The 20,036-nt window shown below is 43.6% G+C and overlaps 1 protein-coding gene across 2 annotated transcripts in view; it reads right to left on the reverse strand.

Moving 5' to 3' along the window:
* LOC124260163 (sialate O-acetylesterase-like) overlaps positions 1–20,036 on the reverse strand; it is a 31,977-nt gene that overhangs the window by 9,029 nt on the left and 2,912 nt on the right. The window contains exons 3-8 of one of the 2 annotated variants that reach the window (XM_046694423.1): positions 19,286–19,424; positions 10,240–10,396; positions 9,780–9,907; positions 9,556–9,686; positions 7,004–7,158; positions 6,697–6,895 (exon numbers count right to left, since the gene is read on the reverse strand). In XM_046694423.1, coding sequence (XP_046550379.1) covers positions 6,697–6,895; positions 7,004–7,158; positions 9,556–9,686; positions 9,780–9,907; positions 10,240–10,396; positions 19,286–19,424 — 909 coding nt within the window. Of the gene's footprint in view, positions 1–6,696; positions 6,896–7,003; positions 7,159–9,555; positions 9,687–9,779; positions 9,908–10,239; positions 10,403–19,285; positions 19,425–20,036 lie in introns of both variants that reach the window. The other variant, XM_046694422.1, reaches the window with a different exon arrangement.

Below are 20,036 nucleotides of genomic sequence, written 5' to 3' on the forward strand. Positions count from 1 at the left end.
ATAAGAGTAACTACACTCTGTTGGTTGCAGGCGCAGCTGCTGCGGCTCTCTCATTATTCATGTTATATAATAAACGCCCAGCACCCCCGGCACCACAACCACAATTAGAGGTCAACCCCCATATTATGTTATAAATATATATTTCTATATCATATACATCATGTCTGAGGGAAAAATGTTCGTTAACGAAGCATACCACGCCACCGTGGTCACCGGCCTAGCCGTAGGATACGCTCGGTTGACCAAGATGGTCCTCAAACAACCGACTATCAAGCTCGACTTCGACTTGCAGGATATGGGCATGCTCATCATTAATTTGGGCATGACTATGGCCACCAAGGATATCCTCGTGAAGCAAGGGATCATACTGGGGAATATTTTGAAGTAAGTATATAAACATATATAGGATGGCTCGATCGCTATGATGGTCGGCATGGCTTTAGTTAACGCCCTGGCATTTACCGGGAGTAATTACCTGTTCTCGAACCTACGGGGGTCGGACGCACAACGAAAACGGCACAACATAGCCGTGGAGAAACTGCAAGCCGAGTACGCGAAGAAACGTATGCAGAGGCTCGATTACATTAACGAATGACTCCAGCGTGAGAACCAGGCCGTTAAAACGTTCCATGACGTCGACGATGCAGCGAGAGAATACTACCTACTAACCGGCAAACAGCTCAAACCAATCGAGGAACCCACACTTGCTCAGTACTACACACCATCCCCGGGGCAAAAGGACCGAGAACTGACCTTCGTCGTGCTGGGTCTAGCAGCGACTGCGTTGATCGTAAAGCAATTAAACTAAGTCCCCATATGAGTATACCAAAGATGAGACCTGCCAGTACATACTTATGGGGAAGACCGAGACCTGCGGTAGGAAATGTAGGATGGAGGGGTACTGTTGTTTCCACAGGAGGTGTTTCATAAGCTACACGTGCTCCGTCTGCGGTATTGGAGTGAAATGCCACTACTGTTTATGTAAAGCCCACGGGGCAAACGTAGTCAGGCACCAGCTTATCTACAAGAAGAAAAAGGACTACATAAACGAATGTAGGCGCCTCCTTAGTATGGTGGTGTAGCTCTCATTATTTTTTACTTAGAGCTGGAGGAGTTACCTCCCTTCCAGTGACCCAATTAGAGACTGTGTACACCTAGGTATAATAATGCCTGCTATTCAATTCATTCGAATTCCACCCCCGGCTTTTGCCCTGAGAAGCTGGTTGATGTTTCCGGGTAAATGTAGTATTGATGACATCAGACCTCTGGTCATTAGCAAACTCGAAGAGGAAATAAACGAATTGGGGCACATCAACTTTCAAATGATTGTTACTACAAAGCTGGATGTCTTCAGAGAACAAGTATTGACTGAATCAGCTAATATATATACGTGTATCCCCAACGTTCTGGAAATAATAAAACAGGAAAGCTATCCTGAACCCAGAATCGATAAGGTTATTCTAAATATAGCGCTGGGCGGGGGACTAGATTGGTGATTTGATTAAGGTTGGAGGAGTTACCTCCCTTGTTGGTGGCCCAATTAGAGATTGTATACACCTGGGTATAACAATGCCTACTGTCCGGGAGCTCAAGCAGATTGCGAGAGAACGAGGTGTAGTGGGTTACTCCCGAATGAGGAGACCCCAATTGTTAAGATTACTCGACATACAACCCCCTCCCACAGTGAAACAACTCAAACGCCAAGCCATAGAGCTGGGGTTGACTGGTTATTCCCGTATGAGGAAAGCTGGGCTAGTCGCACTGTTGCACGACCCGTACGTCCCCACACTGTGAAACAACTCAAACAGGAAGCCCGAGAGCTGGGGTTAGTAGGTTATTCCCGTATGAGGAAGCCTGAGCTCGTTGAACTGTTACATCAGCACAGAGTCGTTGATCTAGAGTTCGTGCACACTGAACACGCTGTAGGTAACTATCTCAGAGGCTGGCGCATGCATGTGGATAAGAACATAGACATCGGCGACGTCAAGCCGCTGATCGCTGACAAAGTTAATGAGGAACTGAACAATTTGGGAAGTCTAAAGTTTCAAATAACGGCAAAGATGTCGCTCGATAAACAGCAGAATGGTGTCGTTGAGTACGTTCAGCCTTACTTCCGGGGTAAACAAGAAATCGTGACTCATGCCGAGACGATAGACGCGTCCATCAATACCAGTCTTCAACAAATACGAGAGACCCTGAAACGCTTCACGCACAGGGGTTCCAGGTGGGCCGTAGATAAAATCGATAAACTCTATCTAGGCATAGCTAACTACGTACCATTCAGGGGGGAATCCTACCTAGACTTGCCCCCCTACTACAAGAAAAAAAAGGCCATGGTCAACATCAAAAACAGAGGGGACGATTGCATGAGGTTAGCGATCAGGTCAGCCTTGTTTTCCGGCCGACATACATTCGGACAGACCTTCGAGCTATCCCCAAGATGATGGGCTCAACTGGGCTGGTATAGACGAACCCACCCCCCATATCCCAGGTCACCAAAATCGAGAAACAGAATGATATAGCCGTCAACGTCTTTGGGCACGAAGGTAATAAAACGATCGTGCTCAGGATCAGCCCAATGGAGGGTCGCCACGTGATCAATATATTCATGATCCGGCGAGGTGACAAGTATCACTATGCGTGGATAAAATACTTCAGCAGGCTGTTGTACGACCAATCGGCACACCGAGAAAAGAGTCACTTCTGTGAACGGTGCCTGCATGGTTTCACCCGAGCTGGTTTATTAGAATCCGACCGGGAGTATTGCCTAGGTGTGGGGCAGACGGCCATACGAATCGACATGCCCAAGGAAGGCGACAATATCCTAAAATTCGACAACCACAAGAATCAGATGTCCGTACCTTACATCATTTACGCCGACTTCGAAGCCCTCGTCAAACCTGTTGACATCGGCCCGGCTCCCAACACATACAAAACGCAGGAGCACGAGGCCTGTGGGTTCGGATACGTGGTCGTCCGATGTGATGGGGAAACGAACGCTCCCGTGGTGTACAGGGGTCCCGACGCGGCTGAAAAGTTTCTAAAGTGTTTGCAGGAGGAAGAGAAAACCATCAGGAAGAAATTGTACAATGTCGTCCCCATGCGTATGACCCAAGCCGATCGGCGAGCTCACGGCTGCAGCACGCACTGCCACGTGTGTGACGGCCCGCTGAACGGCGATTCGGTGAGAGATCACTGCCATGTCACCGGCGAGTACAAAGGCGCCGCTCACAACGCGTGCAACCTCAAGCTAAGAATCAACCCCAAAACGATCAACATCCCCGTGGTCTTCCACAACTTGAGAGGGTACGACTCTCACTTGATCATGCAGGCCATCGCGAAAGTCGACGGAAACCTGACATGTATCCCCAACAACATGGAGAGATACATCTCCTTCAGCCTGAACGGCCTGAGGTTCATAGACTCAGTTCAGTTCCTACTGTCGTCTCTCGATAGTTTGGTCCAAGCTAACGATACCTTCCCCATCACTGATCGATACACCGACGCCGAGACTCGGCCCCTGCTGATGAGGAAGGGTGTTTACCCCTACGAGTACATGGATGGCTGGGCCAAGTTCGCCGAGACCCGACTACCCCCAATCAGGGAATTTTACAGCAACTTGACCGACTCGTCCATCACGGAGGGTGAATACTCGCACGCAATTAACGTATGAAATAAACTGGGCTGCAAGAATCTGGGCGATTACCACGACCTGTACTTGAGAACTGACGTGCTCCTGCTGGCTGACGTGTTCGAGACGTTCAGAAAGACGTGTTTTAAGCAGTATCAACTCGACCCCGCGTGGTACTACACCAGCCCCGGTCTCTCTTGGGATGCGTTGCTGAAGAAAACCGGAGTTAAGCTGGAACTCCTCACCGATCACGACATGCACCTGTTCATCGAGAAAGGATTGCGAGGTGGGATTTCCATGGCTGCCAAACGCTACACGAAAGCCAACAATAAGTACGTGAAGGGCTACGATGCTAGCAAACCCATTAATCATCTCCTCTATCTCGACGCCAACAACCTGTACGGTTGGGCCATGAGCCAGTATCTACCCACCGGGAGGTTCGAGTGGGTGCCTGAGATAGACGTCATGAGCATACCGCCGGATTCGGGGGTAGGTTACATACTCGAAGTTGACTTGGAGTACCCAACAGCATTACATAAGTCACACAACAGCTACCCCCTGGCCCCAGAATTTTTGATGGTGAACCCGGACTGGATGTCCGACTACCAAAGGAGGGTGGGGGGTAATAAGCTAGCCAACGTTGAAAAACTCGTACCCAACTTGATGAACAAGACCAAGTACATCGTTCACTATCGTAACCTGCAGCTGTACCTGTTGCTTGGTATGAGGCTAACTAAAACCCATAGGGTGCTCAAGTTCGACCAGAGCCCGTGGATGGAGCCCTACATCAGAATGAACACAGACCTGCGAAAGCTGGCCACCAGTGACTTCGAGAAGAATCTCTACAAGCTCATGAACAACTCGGTGTTCGGTAAGACAATGGAGAATTTGCGAAAACGCGTGACCGTGAAGCTTGTCCTGGCGAAAGAGGAAGACAAGCTCAGGAGACTGATAGCCAGCCCAGCATTCAACCAGAGCAAGATATTCACCAACGATCTGGTGGCCCTACATATGAGGAAAAGCCACATCAAGTTCAACCGGCCTGTTTACGTGGGGATGAGCATCCTCGACCTCTCCAAGCACCTGATGTACGACTTCTACTACAACGAGCTCAAGAAGCAGTACGGCGACAGATGCGAAGTGCTGTACCCGAACACGGACTCCCTGCTGATGGAGATTCGAACCGAAGACGTGTAGGAGGACATGGCAAAACACATCCATTTATACGACACCAGTGACTACCCCAAGGACCATGCCATGCACAGCACAGTTAACAAAAAGGTCCTCGGTAAGATGAAGGACGAGTATGCTGGCACGCCCATAGCTGAGTACATAGGCTTGAAGCCCAAGATGTACTCCATCCTGAAAGCCGACAATAGCGAGATCCGTAAGGCGAAGGGTGTCAAGAAGTACGTGGTGAAACAACACATCAAACACGCCAGGTTCAAGGTGGCCCTGTTCAGGGCCCACACCTTCAAGCATCAGATGAACACGCTGAGAAGCGAAGGACAGACGATATACGGACTGACGATAAACGACGTCCCTGTCGCCGATGGACACGAAGCGTTGGATAGCCATCGACGGGATCAACACGTACGCGTACAGGCATGAGAAAATTGAACCAAGAACATAGGTGTATATACGATGTCACGGAAAGAGAGAAAGTTTGAAGCTATTTACTACAGCCCGCATGGGTACTGGAAAGGAGCGAGAGCCATACATAAGCTTGCCGAAATGGCAAGAGTACCCCCGGACGAGGCCAAAGCGTGGCTTGAAAAACAAGCCTTGTGGCAGATCTATTTACCGGCACCACCCTACGTGCCGAGAAGAAAGTTTCGGCATTGGCATAACCAATAGCATCCAACAGGCCGACCTCCTGTTCCTACCCCACGACAGGAGGTACAAGTATGCCCTAACCGTCGTGGACGTGGCCAGCCGCTACAAAGAAGCCGAACCCTTAACCGCGAAAGACTCGGCCCAGGTAGCCCGCGGATTCGAACGCATACACAAACGCAGCTGACATGGGCTGACATGGCCCATGGAACTGCAAGTCGATCCCGGACAGGAGTTCATGGGTGCCATGTCACAACTGCTAGCCAAGCACGGTGGCCAGGTCAGGCGTGGCACTGCCGGGGCTCATCGCAGTAAAGCCATAGTTGAGAGATTCAATCGGACTTTGGCAGAGCGCTTATTCGGGCATCAGTATGCGAGAGAGATGGCCAACCCGGGAAAACGATCGACTGAATGGGTAGCGCGGCTACCTCAAGTGGTGTCGGCTATCAACCACGAAACCACTCGGCTCACCGGCAAGAAACCGGCCGACGCTATCAAACTGAAATCAGTGACGGCCGAACTGGCTGCACCATTGCGTGGGAAGGAGAAACAGATACCGACCGGGTCCTAGTGAGGTACCTCTACCAGCCGGCAGAACATGAAGGAGACACTCGGAAACGAGCCACCAACCCGACATGGTCAGTCAAAATTTACAACATAGATAAAGTGAACATCAAAGCCGACGAGCCGAACTTGTACTACTTGAATGATGGGCCAGGGAGAGGTTTCGTCAGAGAGGAATTATTGGTCATACCATACGACACAATGTTACCCCCCAAGCAAAATATTTAACACTTACTGTTGAGTAATCCTAATAGTATCCTGTCACATTAAACTGTTTCCTGTCAACACGACATGTCACGTGATCAGGAAAGTGTTGGTTCGTGGTCATAGTGACCAGGAAGTTAACTGGGGGTTCAAATCTGGTATATACAATAGCGGAGAGAGATAAGAGCCTAACAAAAGCTTTATTTCATAAATGAAGCTTTACAGAGGCTTTTGTTGGACTTGGTCTAGTACCCCCAGTGTGTATACTACTTCGGGTGGTCAGGCTCGCTGACTTGGTTGACACATGTCATTGGTTCCCAATTGCGCAGATCGATATTCATGCTGTTGATCAGTGGATTGTCTGGTCCTGACTCGATTATTTACAGACCGCCGCCATGATCTAGGTGGAATATTGCTGAGTGCGGCGTAAAACTAAACTTATTCACGAACGAACAAACGTTTACCTCGAAGCCGTCTGAAGAACGAACATCAATTGTGTGTCCGGAAAACCCATAGTCTACAGTGATGTACTTCATCTGTGTGTTGTAGGAGAACATGTCGGGTATCGGCCCCTGGTACTGCATGCCGGGCTTGTTGTAAGCCACGGATAAGCCTGATCGTACCAGGCGCTGACACACGTCCTGCTTGTCTCTGGGATGAACACTGCCAATACATACAGTCATCTTAAAGTCCACAAATAATATTGTCATTAATAAAACGTAAAAACTGCTATCATCCCGAATTACTTTCATAAAAATGCAAATACGTCACCTTCCATATGGCGATGAGAAGTCTGGCAGGTCCATAGCAACAGCCATGAAGACGTTCTTCATCCTCTCGTTAGGGACGTAGCCGAATCCCGCTGTCTGCGACCAGCGGACTCCGGGAAAACCGGTCTGAACTGAGCCATTCCTGTCTGCGGCAAGCTGCACAGTGCATAATTATCACCACACGCACACATTACCATGCTTGAGTGCATTATATGCATATGTACAATTACAAGATAAGAAACGATGTTAATTTATATCCACATGGACATTTGTTTTCCACTTTTACATTCTGCTGTGCCTTTTGAGTATGCACCACATGCAATTATCCCTAGGTGGACTATGTTTAAAACGTACATCTACACTACCGACAAAACAAGGTAACTAATGATTTGAATGTATCTGTGGTGGAAGTGGACATGTTGAATGTTACCCTGCGGACTAAGGGTCCGTTTACAATGAATGGACAGACGTGAGAAAATGGGCGAAGAAACGTGTGACGACGTCCATGGATGCGGGTTGAGTGGAACACGTCAACACCGATGTGGCAGGTTGAAATGGGTCAGGTGAATTCGACGTTTGCAAGTGCGATGCTCAGGATACGTCGTGTTCTCCGATGAGAATAGACAATGTTTGGTACAGACAAACGGTCAGCAGCGAGTATACAGACGGGTAGGTGAATCTCTGGTCTCAGTTGTGTTTATGTCCCGCCATTTGGAGGCAGTAGCGTCAAGATCTGGTGAGGTATCTGCCTTCCGATATCGGGATGAAGTTCGTGTAACTATTCATTCAGCAACAGATATCCTCATCCAGGAAGATGACTGCGAGGCTGACACATAGCCTTCGTGTGGGTATGCATATCTAAGTGCATGTATGTGTACCTTTGTATGGGTATGTATATCTAAGTGTATGTGTGTGTACCTTTGTGTGGGTATGTATATCTAAGTGTATGTATGTGTACCTTTGTATGGTATGTATATCTAAGCGTATGTATGTGTACCTTTTTATGGGTATGTATATCTAAGCGTATGTATGTGTACCTTTCTATGGTATTTATATCTAAGTGTATGTATGTGTACCTTTGTATGGTATGTATATCTAAGTGTATGTATGTGTACCTTTCTATGGTATGTATATCTAAGTGTATGTATGTGTACCTTTCTATGGTATGTATATCTAAGTGTATGTATGTGTACCTTTCTATGGTATTTATATCTAAGTGTATGTATGTGTACCTTTGTATGTTATATATATCTAAGTGTATGTGTGTGTGTACCTTTGTGTGGGTATGTATATCTAAGTGTATGTGTGTGTACCTTTGTGTGGGTATGTATATCTAAGTGTATGTATGTGTACCTCTGTATGGGTATGTATATCTAAGTGTATGTATGTGTACCTTTGTATGGGTATGCATATCTAAGTGTATGTATGTGTACCTTTGTATGGTATGTATATCTAAGCGTATGTATGTGTACCTTTTTATGGGTATGTATATCTAAGCGTATGTATGTGTTCCTTTGTATGGGTATGTATATCTAGGTGCATGTATGTGTACCTTTGTGTGGGTATGTATATCTAAGTGTATGTGTGTGTACCTTTGTGTGGGTATGTATATCTAAGTGTATGTATGTGTACCTCTGTATGGGTATGTATATCTAAGTGCATGTATGTGTACCTTTGTGTGGGTATGTATATCTAAGTGCATGTATGTGTACCTTTGTGTGGGTATTTGTATCTAAGTGTATGTATGTGTACCTTTGTATGGGTATGTATATCTAAGTGCATGTATGTGTACCTTTGTATGGTATGTATATCTAAGCGTATGTATGTGTACCTTTTTATGGGTATGTATATCTAAGCGTATGTATGTGTACCTTTGTGTGGGTATGTATATCTAAGTGCATGTATGTGTACCTTTGTGTGGGTATTTGTATCTAAGTGTATGTATGTGTACCTTTGTATGGGTATGTATATCTAAGTGCATGTATGTGTACCTTTGTGTGGGTATTTGTATCTAAGTGTATGTATGTGTACCTTTGTATGGGTATGTATATGTAAGTGTATGTATGTGTACCTTTGTATGGGTATGTATATCTAAGTGCATGTATGTGTACCTTTGTGTGGGTATTTGTATCTAAGTGTATGTATGTGTTCCTTTGTATGGGTATGTATATCTAAGTGCATGTATGTGTACCTTTGTGTGGGTATTTGTATCTAAGTGTATGTATGTGTACCTTTGTATGGGTATGTATATGTAAGTGTATGTATGTGTACCTTTGTATGGGTATGTATATCTAAGTGCATGTATGTGTACCTTTGTATGGGTATGTATATCTAAGTGTATGTATGTGTACCTTTGTGTGGGTATGTATATCTAAGTGTATGTATGTGTACCTTTGTGTGGGTATGTATATTTAAGTGTATATGTATGTGTACTTTTGTAAGGTATGTATATCTAAGTGTATGTATGTGTACCTTTGTATGGGTATGTATATCTCAGTGTATATATGTGTACCTTTGTATATATATATATGGATACAACTGTTCGAAGCCAACCTGTACAAAGCCAAAAGGAAACTTGTTTGACGTTGCTCCATCTGAAGCCTGGTTGAACTTGACCCTCCAGTCGTCGATCATAGCAGGGAAGGTGCAGTTATACAAACCAGGTTTGTCGGCATTTGCTTCTCCTGCAGATATTCACAATCATACAATAAATTGTAATTTAAAAAGTATCAATCCTTATCAATGAAGACATCATGGACTTACATTACTTGACTCACCTTGATACCAAATGGCGCCGTAGATTGTCATGTTAACAAGAGGATGTATCATGGCGTTCCAGAGAACCGAATCTCTTCTAGGAGGGGGCACGTCCAACCTGTCATATACATGCTGCGTTGACTCGTTTCTGTAAAGGAAATCATATCAACAATATGAAACCTTATCCCAAATACTAGAAAATGACGTCCTACATTATTGAGTCAACGTAGAATTATGTTAAATGTATTAAGTAGATAAATTTGCAAATCTCCTCGCTTCTTAATTCATTGTATCACTTCTGAATACCAGAGAGAGAGACAGGCAGACAGAGAGACAGGTACAATCTATACTGTCCTTCGAGTCTTTAAAGTATTTATAGACTCGGGGCGCATTTTCCGTTATGTAGCGTGTATGTTATCATTTAGATATTATGATGGTTGATGCAATACAGCTTATGATTAATTACATGTATCTCTTCACCTGCATTTCGAGAGTGAGTCTTGTGTGGACCAGGTCTCTATAGGGGTCCCTCCCCAAGATGACGCCACCAATCCTATAGGTTTCTTGAGAGTGTTGTACAAGTACTTGCCATACAGCCAACATACAGCAGAGAAATGCGACCATGGACTGTGACCAACTGTATCTGTAACAACAACATGTCTTCCAACACAAGGCGGGTTAGCAGCACTACCTACCCCTGTTGTTTCGGTATTCAACGATCTATGAGTAATTCTCATTGCCAGAATATTTCACTTTCGTCTCAAGATGTCATGCTTAGTGTCTGTAACTGTAAAGACCGTCTCAAGATGTCATACTGACTGTTTGTAACTGTAAAGACCGTCTCAAGATGTCATACTGACTGTTTGTAACTGTAAAGTCCGTCTCAAGATGTCATACTGACTGTTTATAACTGTTAAGTCCGTCTCAAGATGTCATGCTGACTGTTTGTAACTGTAAAGACCGTCTCAAGATGTCATGCTGTGTGTCTGTAACTGTAAAGTCCGTCTCAAGATGTCATACTGACTGTAACTGTGAAGACCGTCTCAAGATGTCATGCTTAGTGTCTGTAACTGTGAAGTCCGTCTCAAGATGTCATGCTTAGTGTCTGTAACTGTAAAGTCCGTCTCAAGATGTCATGCTGAGTGTTTGTAACTGTGAACTCCGTCTCAAGATGTCATGCTTAGTGCTTGTAACTGTAAAGTCCGTCTCAAGATGTCATGCTTAGTGTTTGTAAGTGTAAAGTCCGTCTCAAGATGTCATGCTTAGTGTTTGTAACTGTAAAGTCCGTCTCAAGATGACATGCTTAGTGCTTGTAACTGTGGAGTCCGTCTCAAGATGTCATGCTTAGTGCTTGTTACTGTAAAGTCCGTCTCAAGATGTCATGCTTAGTGTTTGTAACTGTAAAGTCCGTCTCAAGATGTCATGCTTAGTGTCTGTAACTGTAAAGACCGTCTCAAGATGTCATACTGACTGTTTGTAACTGTAAAGACCGTCTCAAGATGTCATACTGACTGTTTGTAACTGTAAAGTCCGTCTCAAGATGTCATACTGACTGTTTATAACTGTTAAGTCCGTCTCAAGATGTCATGCTGACTGTTTGTAACTGTAAAGACCGTCTCAAGATGTCATGCTGTGTGTCTGTAACTGTAAAGTCCGTCTCAAGATGTCATACTGACTGTAACTGTGAAGACCGTCTCAAGATGTCATGCTTAGTGTCTGTAACTGTAAGTCCGTGTCAAGATGTCATGCTTAGTGTCTGTAACTGTAAAGTCCGTCTCAAGATGTCATGCTGAGTGTTTGTAACTGTGAACTCCGTCTCAAGATGTCATGCTTAGTGCTTGTAACTGTAAAGTCCGTCTCAAGATGTCATGCTTAGTGTTTGTAAGTGTAAAGTCCGTCTCAAGATGTCATGCTTAGTGTTTGTAACTGTAAAGTCCGTCTCAAGATGACATGCTTAGTGCTTGTAACTGTGGAGTCCGTCTCAAGATGTCATGCTTAGTGCTTGTTACTGTAAAGTCCGTCTCAAGATGTCATGCTTAGTGTTTGTAACTGTAAAGTCCGTCTCAAGATGTCATGCTTAGTGTCTGTAACTGTAAAGTCCGTCTCAAGATGTCATGATGAGTGCTTGTAACTGTGAAGTCCGTCTCAAGATGTCATGCTTAGTGCTTGTAACTGTAAAGTCCGTCTCAAGATGTCATGCTTAGTGTTTGTAACTGTAAAGACCGTCTCAAGATGTCATGCTTAGTGCTTGTAACTGTAAAGTCCGTCTCAAGATGTCATGCTTAGTGCTTGTAACTGTATAGTCCGTCTCTAAGTTGTCATGATGAGTGCTTGTAACTGTGAAGTCCGTCTCAAGATGTCATGCTTAGTGCTTGTAACTGTAAAGTCCGTCTCAAGATGTCATGCTGAGTGTTTGTAATTGTAAAGTCCGTCTCAAGATGTCATGATGAGTGCTTGTAACTGTAAAGTCCGTCTCAAGATGTCATGATGAGTGCTTGTAACTGTGAAGTCCGTCTCAAGGTGTCATGCTTAGTGTCTGTAGCTGTAAAGTCCGTCTCAAGATGTCATGATGAGTGTTTGTAACTGTAAAGTCCGTCTCAAGATGTCATGCTTAGTGTCTGTAACTGTAAAATCCGTCTCAAGATGTGATGATGAGTGTTTGTAACTGTAAAGTCCGTCTCAAGATGTCATGCTTAGTGTCTGTAACTGTAAAGTCCGTCTCAAGATGTCATGATGAGTGTTTGTAACTGTAAAGTCCGTCTCAAGATGTCATGCTTAGTGCTTGTAACTGTAAAGTCCGTCTCAAGATGTCATGATGAGTGCTTGTAACTGTAACGTCCGTCTCTAAGTTGTCATGATGAGTGCTTGTAACTGTGAAGTCCGTCTCAAGATGTCATGCTTAGTGCTTGTAACTGTAAAGTCCGTCTCAAGATGTCATGCTGAGTGTTTGTAACTGTAAAGTCCGTCTCAAGATGTCATGCTTAGTATCTGTAACTGTAAAGTCCGTCTCAAGATGTCATGCTTAGTGTTTGTAACTGTAAAGTCCGTCTCAAGATGTCATGATGAGTGCTTGTAACTGTGAAGTCCGTCTCAAGATGTCATGCTTAGTGTCTGTAACTGTAAAGTCCGTCTCAAGATGTCATGCTTAGTGTGTAAAGTGTAACTGTAAAAGTCCGTCTCAAGATGTCATGATGAGTGCTTGTAACTGTGAAGTCCGTCTCAAGATGTCATGCTTAGTGTTTGTAACTGTAAAGTCCGTCTCAAGATGTCATGCTTAGTGTCTGTAACTGTAAAGTCCGTCTCAAGATGTCATGATGAGTGTTTGTAACTGTAAAGTCCGTCTCAAGATGTCATGATGAGTGCTTGTAACTGTAAAGTCCGTCTCAAGATGTCATACTGACTGTAACTGTGAAGTCCGTCTCAAGATGTCATGCTTAGTGTCTGTAACTGTAAAGTCCGTCTCAAGATGTCATGCTTAGTGTCTGTAACTGTAAAGTCCGTCTCAAGATGTCATGCTGAGTGTTTGTAACTGTGAAGTCCGTCTCAAGATGTCATGCTTAGTGCTTGTAACTGTAAAGTCCGTCTCAAGATGTCATGCTTAGTGTTTGTAACTGTAAAGTCCGTCTCAAGATGTCATGCTTAGTGTCTGTAACTGTAAAGTCCGTCTCAAGATGTCATGATGAGTGCTTGTAACTGTGAAGTCCGTCTCAAGATGTCATACTTGGTGCTTGTAACTGTAAAGTCCGTCTCAAGATGTCATGCTTAGTGTTTGTAACTGTAACGTCCGTCTCAAGATGTCATGCTTAGTGTTTGTAACTGTAAAGTCCGTCTCAAGATGTCATGCTTAGTGTCTGTAACTGTAAAGTCCGTCTCAAGATGTCATGCTTAGTGTTTGTAACTGTGAAGTCCGTCTCAAGATGTCATGCTTAGTGTTTGTAACTGTAAAGTCAGTCTCAAGATGTCATGCTTAGTGTTTGTAACTGTAACGTCCGTCTCAAGATGTCATGCTGAGTGTTTGTAACTGTAAAGTCCGTCTCAAGATGTCATGCTTAGTGTCTGTAACTGTAAAGTCCGTCTCAAGATGTCATGATGAGTGTTTGTAACTGTAAAGTCCGTCTCAAGATGTCATGATGAGTGCTTGTAACTGTGAAGTCCGTCTCAAGATGTCATGCTTAGTGTCTGTAACTGTGAAGTCCGTCTCAAGATGTCATGATGAGTGTTTATAACTGTAAAGTCCGTCTCAAGATGTCATGATGAGTGCTTGTAACTGTGAAGTCCGTCTCAAGATGTCATGCTTAGTGTTTGTAACTGTAAAGTCCGTCTCAAGATGTCATGCTTAGTGTCTGTAACTGTAAAGTCCGTCTCAAGATGTCATGATGAGTGTTTGTAACTGTAAAGTCCGTCTCAATATGTCATGCATAGTGCTTGTAACTGTAAAGTCCGTCTCAAGATGTCATACTGACTGTAACTGTGAAGTCCGTCTCAAGATGTCATGCTGAGTGTCTGTAACTGTAAAGTCCGTCTCAAGATGTCATGCTTGAGTGTTTGTAACTGTAAAGTCCGTCTCAATGTCATGTCATGTAACTTAGTGTCTGTAACTGTAAAGTCCGTCTCAAGATGTCATGCTTAGTGTTTGTAACTGTGAAGTCCGTCTCAAGATGTCATGCTTAGTGTCTGTAACTGTAAAGTCCGTCTCAAGATGTCATGCTTGGTGCTTGTAACTGTAAAGTCCGTCTCAAGATGTCATGCTTAGTGTTTGTAACTGTAAAGTCCGTCTCAAGATGTCATGCTTAGTGTTTGTAACTGTAAAGTCCGTCTCAAGATGTCATGCTTAGTGTCTGTAACTGTAAAGTCCGTCTCAAGATGTCATGCTTGGTGCTTGTAACTGTAAAGTCAGTCTCAAGATGTCATGCTTAGTGTTTGTAACTGTAACGTCCGTCTCAAGATGTCATGATGAGTGCTTGTAACTGTAACGTCCGTCTCTAAGTTGTCATGATGAGTGCTTGTAACTGTGAAGTCCGTCTCAAGATGTCATGCTTGGTGCTTGTAACTGTAAAGTCCGTCTCAAGATGTCATGCTGAGTGCTTGTAACTGTGAAGTCCGTCTCAAGATGTCATGCTTAGTGTCTGTAACTGTGAAGTCCGTCTCAAGATGTCATGATGAGTGTTTGTAACTGTAAAGTCCGTCTCAAGATGTCATGATGAGTGCTTGTAACTGTGAAGTCCGTCTCAAGATGTCATGCTTAGTGTTTGTAACTGTAAAGTCCGTCTCAAGATGTCATGCTTAGTGTCTGTAACTGTAAAGTCCGTCTCAAGATGTCATGATGAGTGTTTGTAACTGTAAAGTCCGTCTCAAGATGTCATGATGAGTGCTTGTAACTGTAAAGTCCGTCTCAAGATGTCATACTGACTGTAACTGTGAAGTCCGTCTCAAGATGTCATGCTTAGTGTCTGTAACTGTAAAGTCCGTCTCAAGATGTCATGCTTAGTGTCTGTAACTGTAAAGTCCGTCTCAAGATGTCATGCTGAGTGTTTGTAACTGTGAAGTCCGTCTCAAGATGTCATGCTTAGTGCTTGTAACTGTAAAGTCCGTCTCAAGATGTCATGCTTAGTGTTTGTAACTGTAAAGTCCGTCTCAAGATGTCATGCTTAGTGTCTGTAACTGTAAAGTCCGTCTCAAGATGTCATGATGAGTGCTTGTAACTGTGAAGTCCGTCTCAAGATGTCATACTTGGTGCTTGTAACTGTAAAGTCCGTCTCAAGATGTCATGCTTAGTGTTTGTAACTGTAACGTCCGTCTCAAGATGTCATGCTTAGTGTTTGTAACTGTAAAGTCCGTCTCAAGATGTCATGCTTAGTGTCTGTAACTGTAAAGTCCGTCTCAAGATGTCATGATGAGTGCTTGTAACTGTGAAGTCCGTCTCAAGATGTCATGCTTGGTGCTTGTAACTGTAAAGTCAGTCTCAAGATGTCATGCTTAGTGTTTGTAACTGTAACGTCCGTCTCAAGATGTCATGCTGAGTGTTTGTAACTGTAAAGTCCGTCTCAAGATGTCATGCTTAGTGTCTGTAACTGTAAAGTCCGTCTCAAGATGTCATGATGAGTGTTTGTAACTGTAAAGTCCGTCTCAAGATGTCATGATGAGTGCTTGTAACTGTGAAGTCCGTCTCAAGATGTCATGCTTAGTGTCTGTAACTGTGAAGTCCGTCTCAAGATGTCATGATGAGTGTTTATAACTGTAAAGTCCGTCTCAAGATGTCATGATGAGTGCTTGTAACTGTGAAGTCCGTCTCAAGATGTCATGCTTAGTGTTTGTAACTGTAAAGTCCGTCTCAAGATGTCATGCTTAGTGTCTGTAACTGTAAAGTCCGTCTCAAGATGTCATGATGAGTGTTTGTAACTGTAAAGTCCGTCTCAATATGTCATGCATAGTGCTTGTAACTGTAAAGTCCGTCTCAAGATGTCATACTGACTGTAACTGTGAAGTCCGTCTCAAGATGTCATGATGAGTGTCTGTAACTGTAAAGTCCGTCTCAAGATGTCATGCTTAGTGTCTGTAACTGTAAAGTCCGTCTCAAGATGTCATGCTGAGTGTTTGTAACTGTGAAGTCCGTCTCAAGATGTCATGCTTAGTGCTTGTAACTGTAAAGTCCGTCTCAAGATGTCATGCTTAGTGTTTGTAACTGTAAAGTCCGTCTCAAGATGTCATGCTTAGTGTCTGTAACTGTAAAGTCCGTCTCAAGATGTCATGCTTGGTGCTTGTAACTGTAAAGTCCGTCTCAAGATGTCATGCTTAGTGTTTGTAACTGTAAAGTCCGTCTCAAGATGTCATGCTTAGTGTCTGTAACTGTAAAGTCCGTCTCAAGATGTCATGCTTAGTGTCTGTAACTGTAAAGTCCGTCTCAAGATGTCATGATGAGTGTTTGTAACTAAAGTCCGTCTCAAGATGTCATGATGAGTGCTTGTAACTGTAAAGTCCGTCTAAAGAAGTCATGCTTAGTGCTTGTAACTGTATAGTCCGTCTCTAAGTTGTCATGATGAGTGCTTGTAACTGTGAAGTCCGTCTCAAGATGTCATGCTTAGTGTCTGTAACTGTGAAGTCCGTCTCTAAGTTGTCATGCTGAGTGCTTGTAACTGTAAAGTCCGTCTCAAGATGTCATGCTTAGTGTCTGTAACTGTAAAGACCGTCTCAAGATGTCATGCTTAGTGTCTGTAACTGTAAAGTCCGTCTCAAGATGTCATGATGAGTTCTTGTAACTGTGAAGTCCGTCTCAAGATGTCATGCTTTGTGCTTGTAACTGTAAAGTCCGTCTCAAGATGTCATGCTTAGTGTTTGTAACTGTAAAGTCCGTCTCAAGATGTCATGCTTAGTGTCTGTAACTGTAAAGTCCGTCTCAAGATGTCATGATGAGTGTTTGTAACTTTAAAGTCCGTCTCAAGATGTCATGATGAGTGCTTGTAACTGTAACGTCCGTCTCTAAGTTGTCATGCTGAGTGCTTGTAACTGTAAAGTCCGTCTCTAAGTTGTCATGCTGAGTGCTTGTAACTGTAAAGTCCGTCTCTAAGTTGTCATGCTGAGTGCTTGTAACTGTAAAGTCCGTCTCAAGATGTCATGCTTAGTGCTTGTAACTGTATTGTCCGTCTCTAAGTTGTCATGCTGAGTGCTTGTAACTGTAAAGTCCGTCTCAAGATGTCATGCTTAGTGTTTGTAACTGTAAAGATCGTCTCAAGATGTCATGCTTAGTGCTTGTAACTGTAAAGTCCGTCTCAAGATGTCATGCTGAGTGCTTGTAACTGTAAAGTCCGTCTCTAAGTTGTCATGCTGAGTGCTTGTAACTGTAAAGTCCGTCTCAAGATGTCATGCTTAGTTCTTGTAACTGTATTGTCCGTCTCTAAGTTGTCATGCTGAGTGCTTGTAACTGTAAAGTCCGTCTCAAGATGTCATGCTTAGTGTTTGTAACTGTAAAGATCGTCTCAAGATGTCATGCTTAGTGCTTGTAACTGTAAAGTCCGTCTAAAGATGTCATACTTAGTGCTTGTAACTGTATAGTCCGTCTCTAAGTTGTCATGATGAGTGCTTGTAACTGTGAAGTCCGTCTCAAGATGTCATGCTTAGTGTCTGTAACTGTGAAGTCCGTCTCTAAGTTGTCATGCTGAGTGCTTGTAACTGTAAAGTCCGTCTCAAGATGTCATGCTTAGTGTCTGTAACTGTAAAGTCCGTCTCAAGATGTCATGCTTAGTGTCTGTAACTGTAAAGTCCGTCTCAAGATGTCATGCTTAGTGTCTGTAACTGTAAAGTCCGTCTCAAGATGTCATGATGAGTGTTTGTAACTTTAAAGTCCGTCTCAAGATGTCATGATGAGTGCTTGTAACTGTAACGTCCGTCTCTAAGTTGTCATGCTGAGTGCTTGTAACTGTAAAGTCCGTCTCTAAGTTGTCATGCTGAGTGCTTGTAACTGTAAAGTCCGTCTCTAAGTTGTCATGCTGAGTGCTTGTAACTGTAAAGTCCGTCTCAAGATGTCATGCTTAGTGCTTGTAACTGTATTGTCCGTCTCTAAGTTGTCATGCTGAGTGCTTGTAACTGTAAAGTCCGTCTCAAGATGTCATGCTTAGTGTTTGTAACTGTAAAGATCGTCTCAAGATGTCATGCTTAGTGCTTGTAACTGTAAAGTCCCTCTCAAGATGTCATGCTGAGTGTTTGTAACTGTAAAGTCCGTCTCAAGATGTCATGCTGAGTGCTTGTAACTGTGAAGTCCGTCTCAATATGTCATGCTTAGTGCTTGTAACTGTAACGTCCGTCTCAAGATGTCATGATGAGTGCTTGTAACTGTGAAGTTCGTCTCAAGATGTCATGCTTAGTGTTTGTAACTGTAAAGACCGTCTCAAGATGTCATGCTTAGTGTCTGTAACTGTAAAGTCCGTCTCAAGATGTCATGCTGAGTGCTTGTAACTGTAAAGTCCGTCTAAAGATGTCATGATGAGTGCTTGTAACTGTAAAGTCCGTCTCAAGATGTCATGCTTTCTGCTTGTAACTGTAAAGTCCGTCTCAAGATGTCATGCTTAGTGCTTGTAACTGTAAAGTCCGTCTCAAGATGTCATGCTTAGTTCTTGTAACTTAAAAATCCGTCTCAAGATGTCATGCTGAGTGCTTGTAACTGTAAAGTCCGTCTCAAGATGTCATGCTTAGTGCTTGTAACTGTAAAGACCGTCTCAAGATGTCATACTGACTGTAACTGTGAAGACCGTCTCAAGATGTCATGCTTAGTGCTAGTAACTGTAAAGTCCGTCTCAAGATGTCATGCTTAGTGTTTGTAACTGTAAAGACCGTCTCAAGATGTTATGCTTAGTGCTTGTAACTGTAAAGTCCGTCTCAAGATGTCATGCTGAGTGCTTGTAACTGTAACGTCCGTCTCAAGATGTCATGCTGAGTGCTTGTAACTGTAAAGTCCGTCTCAAGATGTCATGATGAGTGCTTGTAACTGTAAAGTCCGTCTCAAGATGTCAAACTGAATGTTTGTAATACTGACCTGGATGAGGGACCGACCAAGGTTCCTCTACGTCGATAAGGTCGTACAAGGGAGTAGAAGATTGATTTAGTTGAACAGTGAAAACCCGTATGTTTGGGTAGTTCAGAGAATCTTGTAGCTCTGCTGATGCATTGTTTGCCTGCAACGTGCAACGATAACACAGAAACCGACATTTAAGTAGTTAAACTGATTCAACAATTTATAGATTTATGGAATCGGTTTCGGTTAAAAATGTTCGTCTGTTTGTTTGTTTGTTTGTTGTTTAACGCCGCACTCAGCAATATTCCATCTATATGACGACGGTCTGTAAATACTAGTATTCGAGTCTGGAGCAGACAATCCAGTGATCAACAGTATGAGCATCGATCTACGTAATTGGGATAAGATGACATTTGTCAACCAAGTCAGCGAGCCTGACCACTCGATCCCATTAGTCGCCTCTTACGACAAGCATGGGTTACTGAAGATCAATTCTAACGCGGATCTTCACAAGTTGGTTGAAAATGATATTGATCATGATATGCGTGTATGGAAATCCAAGAGGCTACGCAATCAGAAATACCTAAAAGTTTAGTTGTTTTTTTAAAAACAAAACAAATGCCCCTTCTGTATGTACTGATGTATTCAAAGACTTAACTTTATACTGCCATTCGGATCACTTCCTTTTCAGAAGAACCCTCAGGGTAATCATGGCTATTGATAAAACAGGAAGTTCTAATGACCCTCCAATACACTGGTCTCATTACTTGGT

This window comes from Haliotis rubra, unplaced genomic scaffold, assembly GCF_003918875.1.
Source record: "Haliotis rubra isolate DU_JTF1 unplaced genomic scaffold, ASM391887v1 Scf751, whole genome shotgun sequence".
In the NCBI taxonomy this organism is placed as follows: domain Eukaryota; kingdom Metazoa; phylum Mollusca; class Gastropoda; order Lepetellida; family Haliotidae; genus Haliotis; species Haliotis rubra.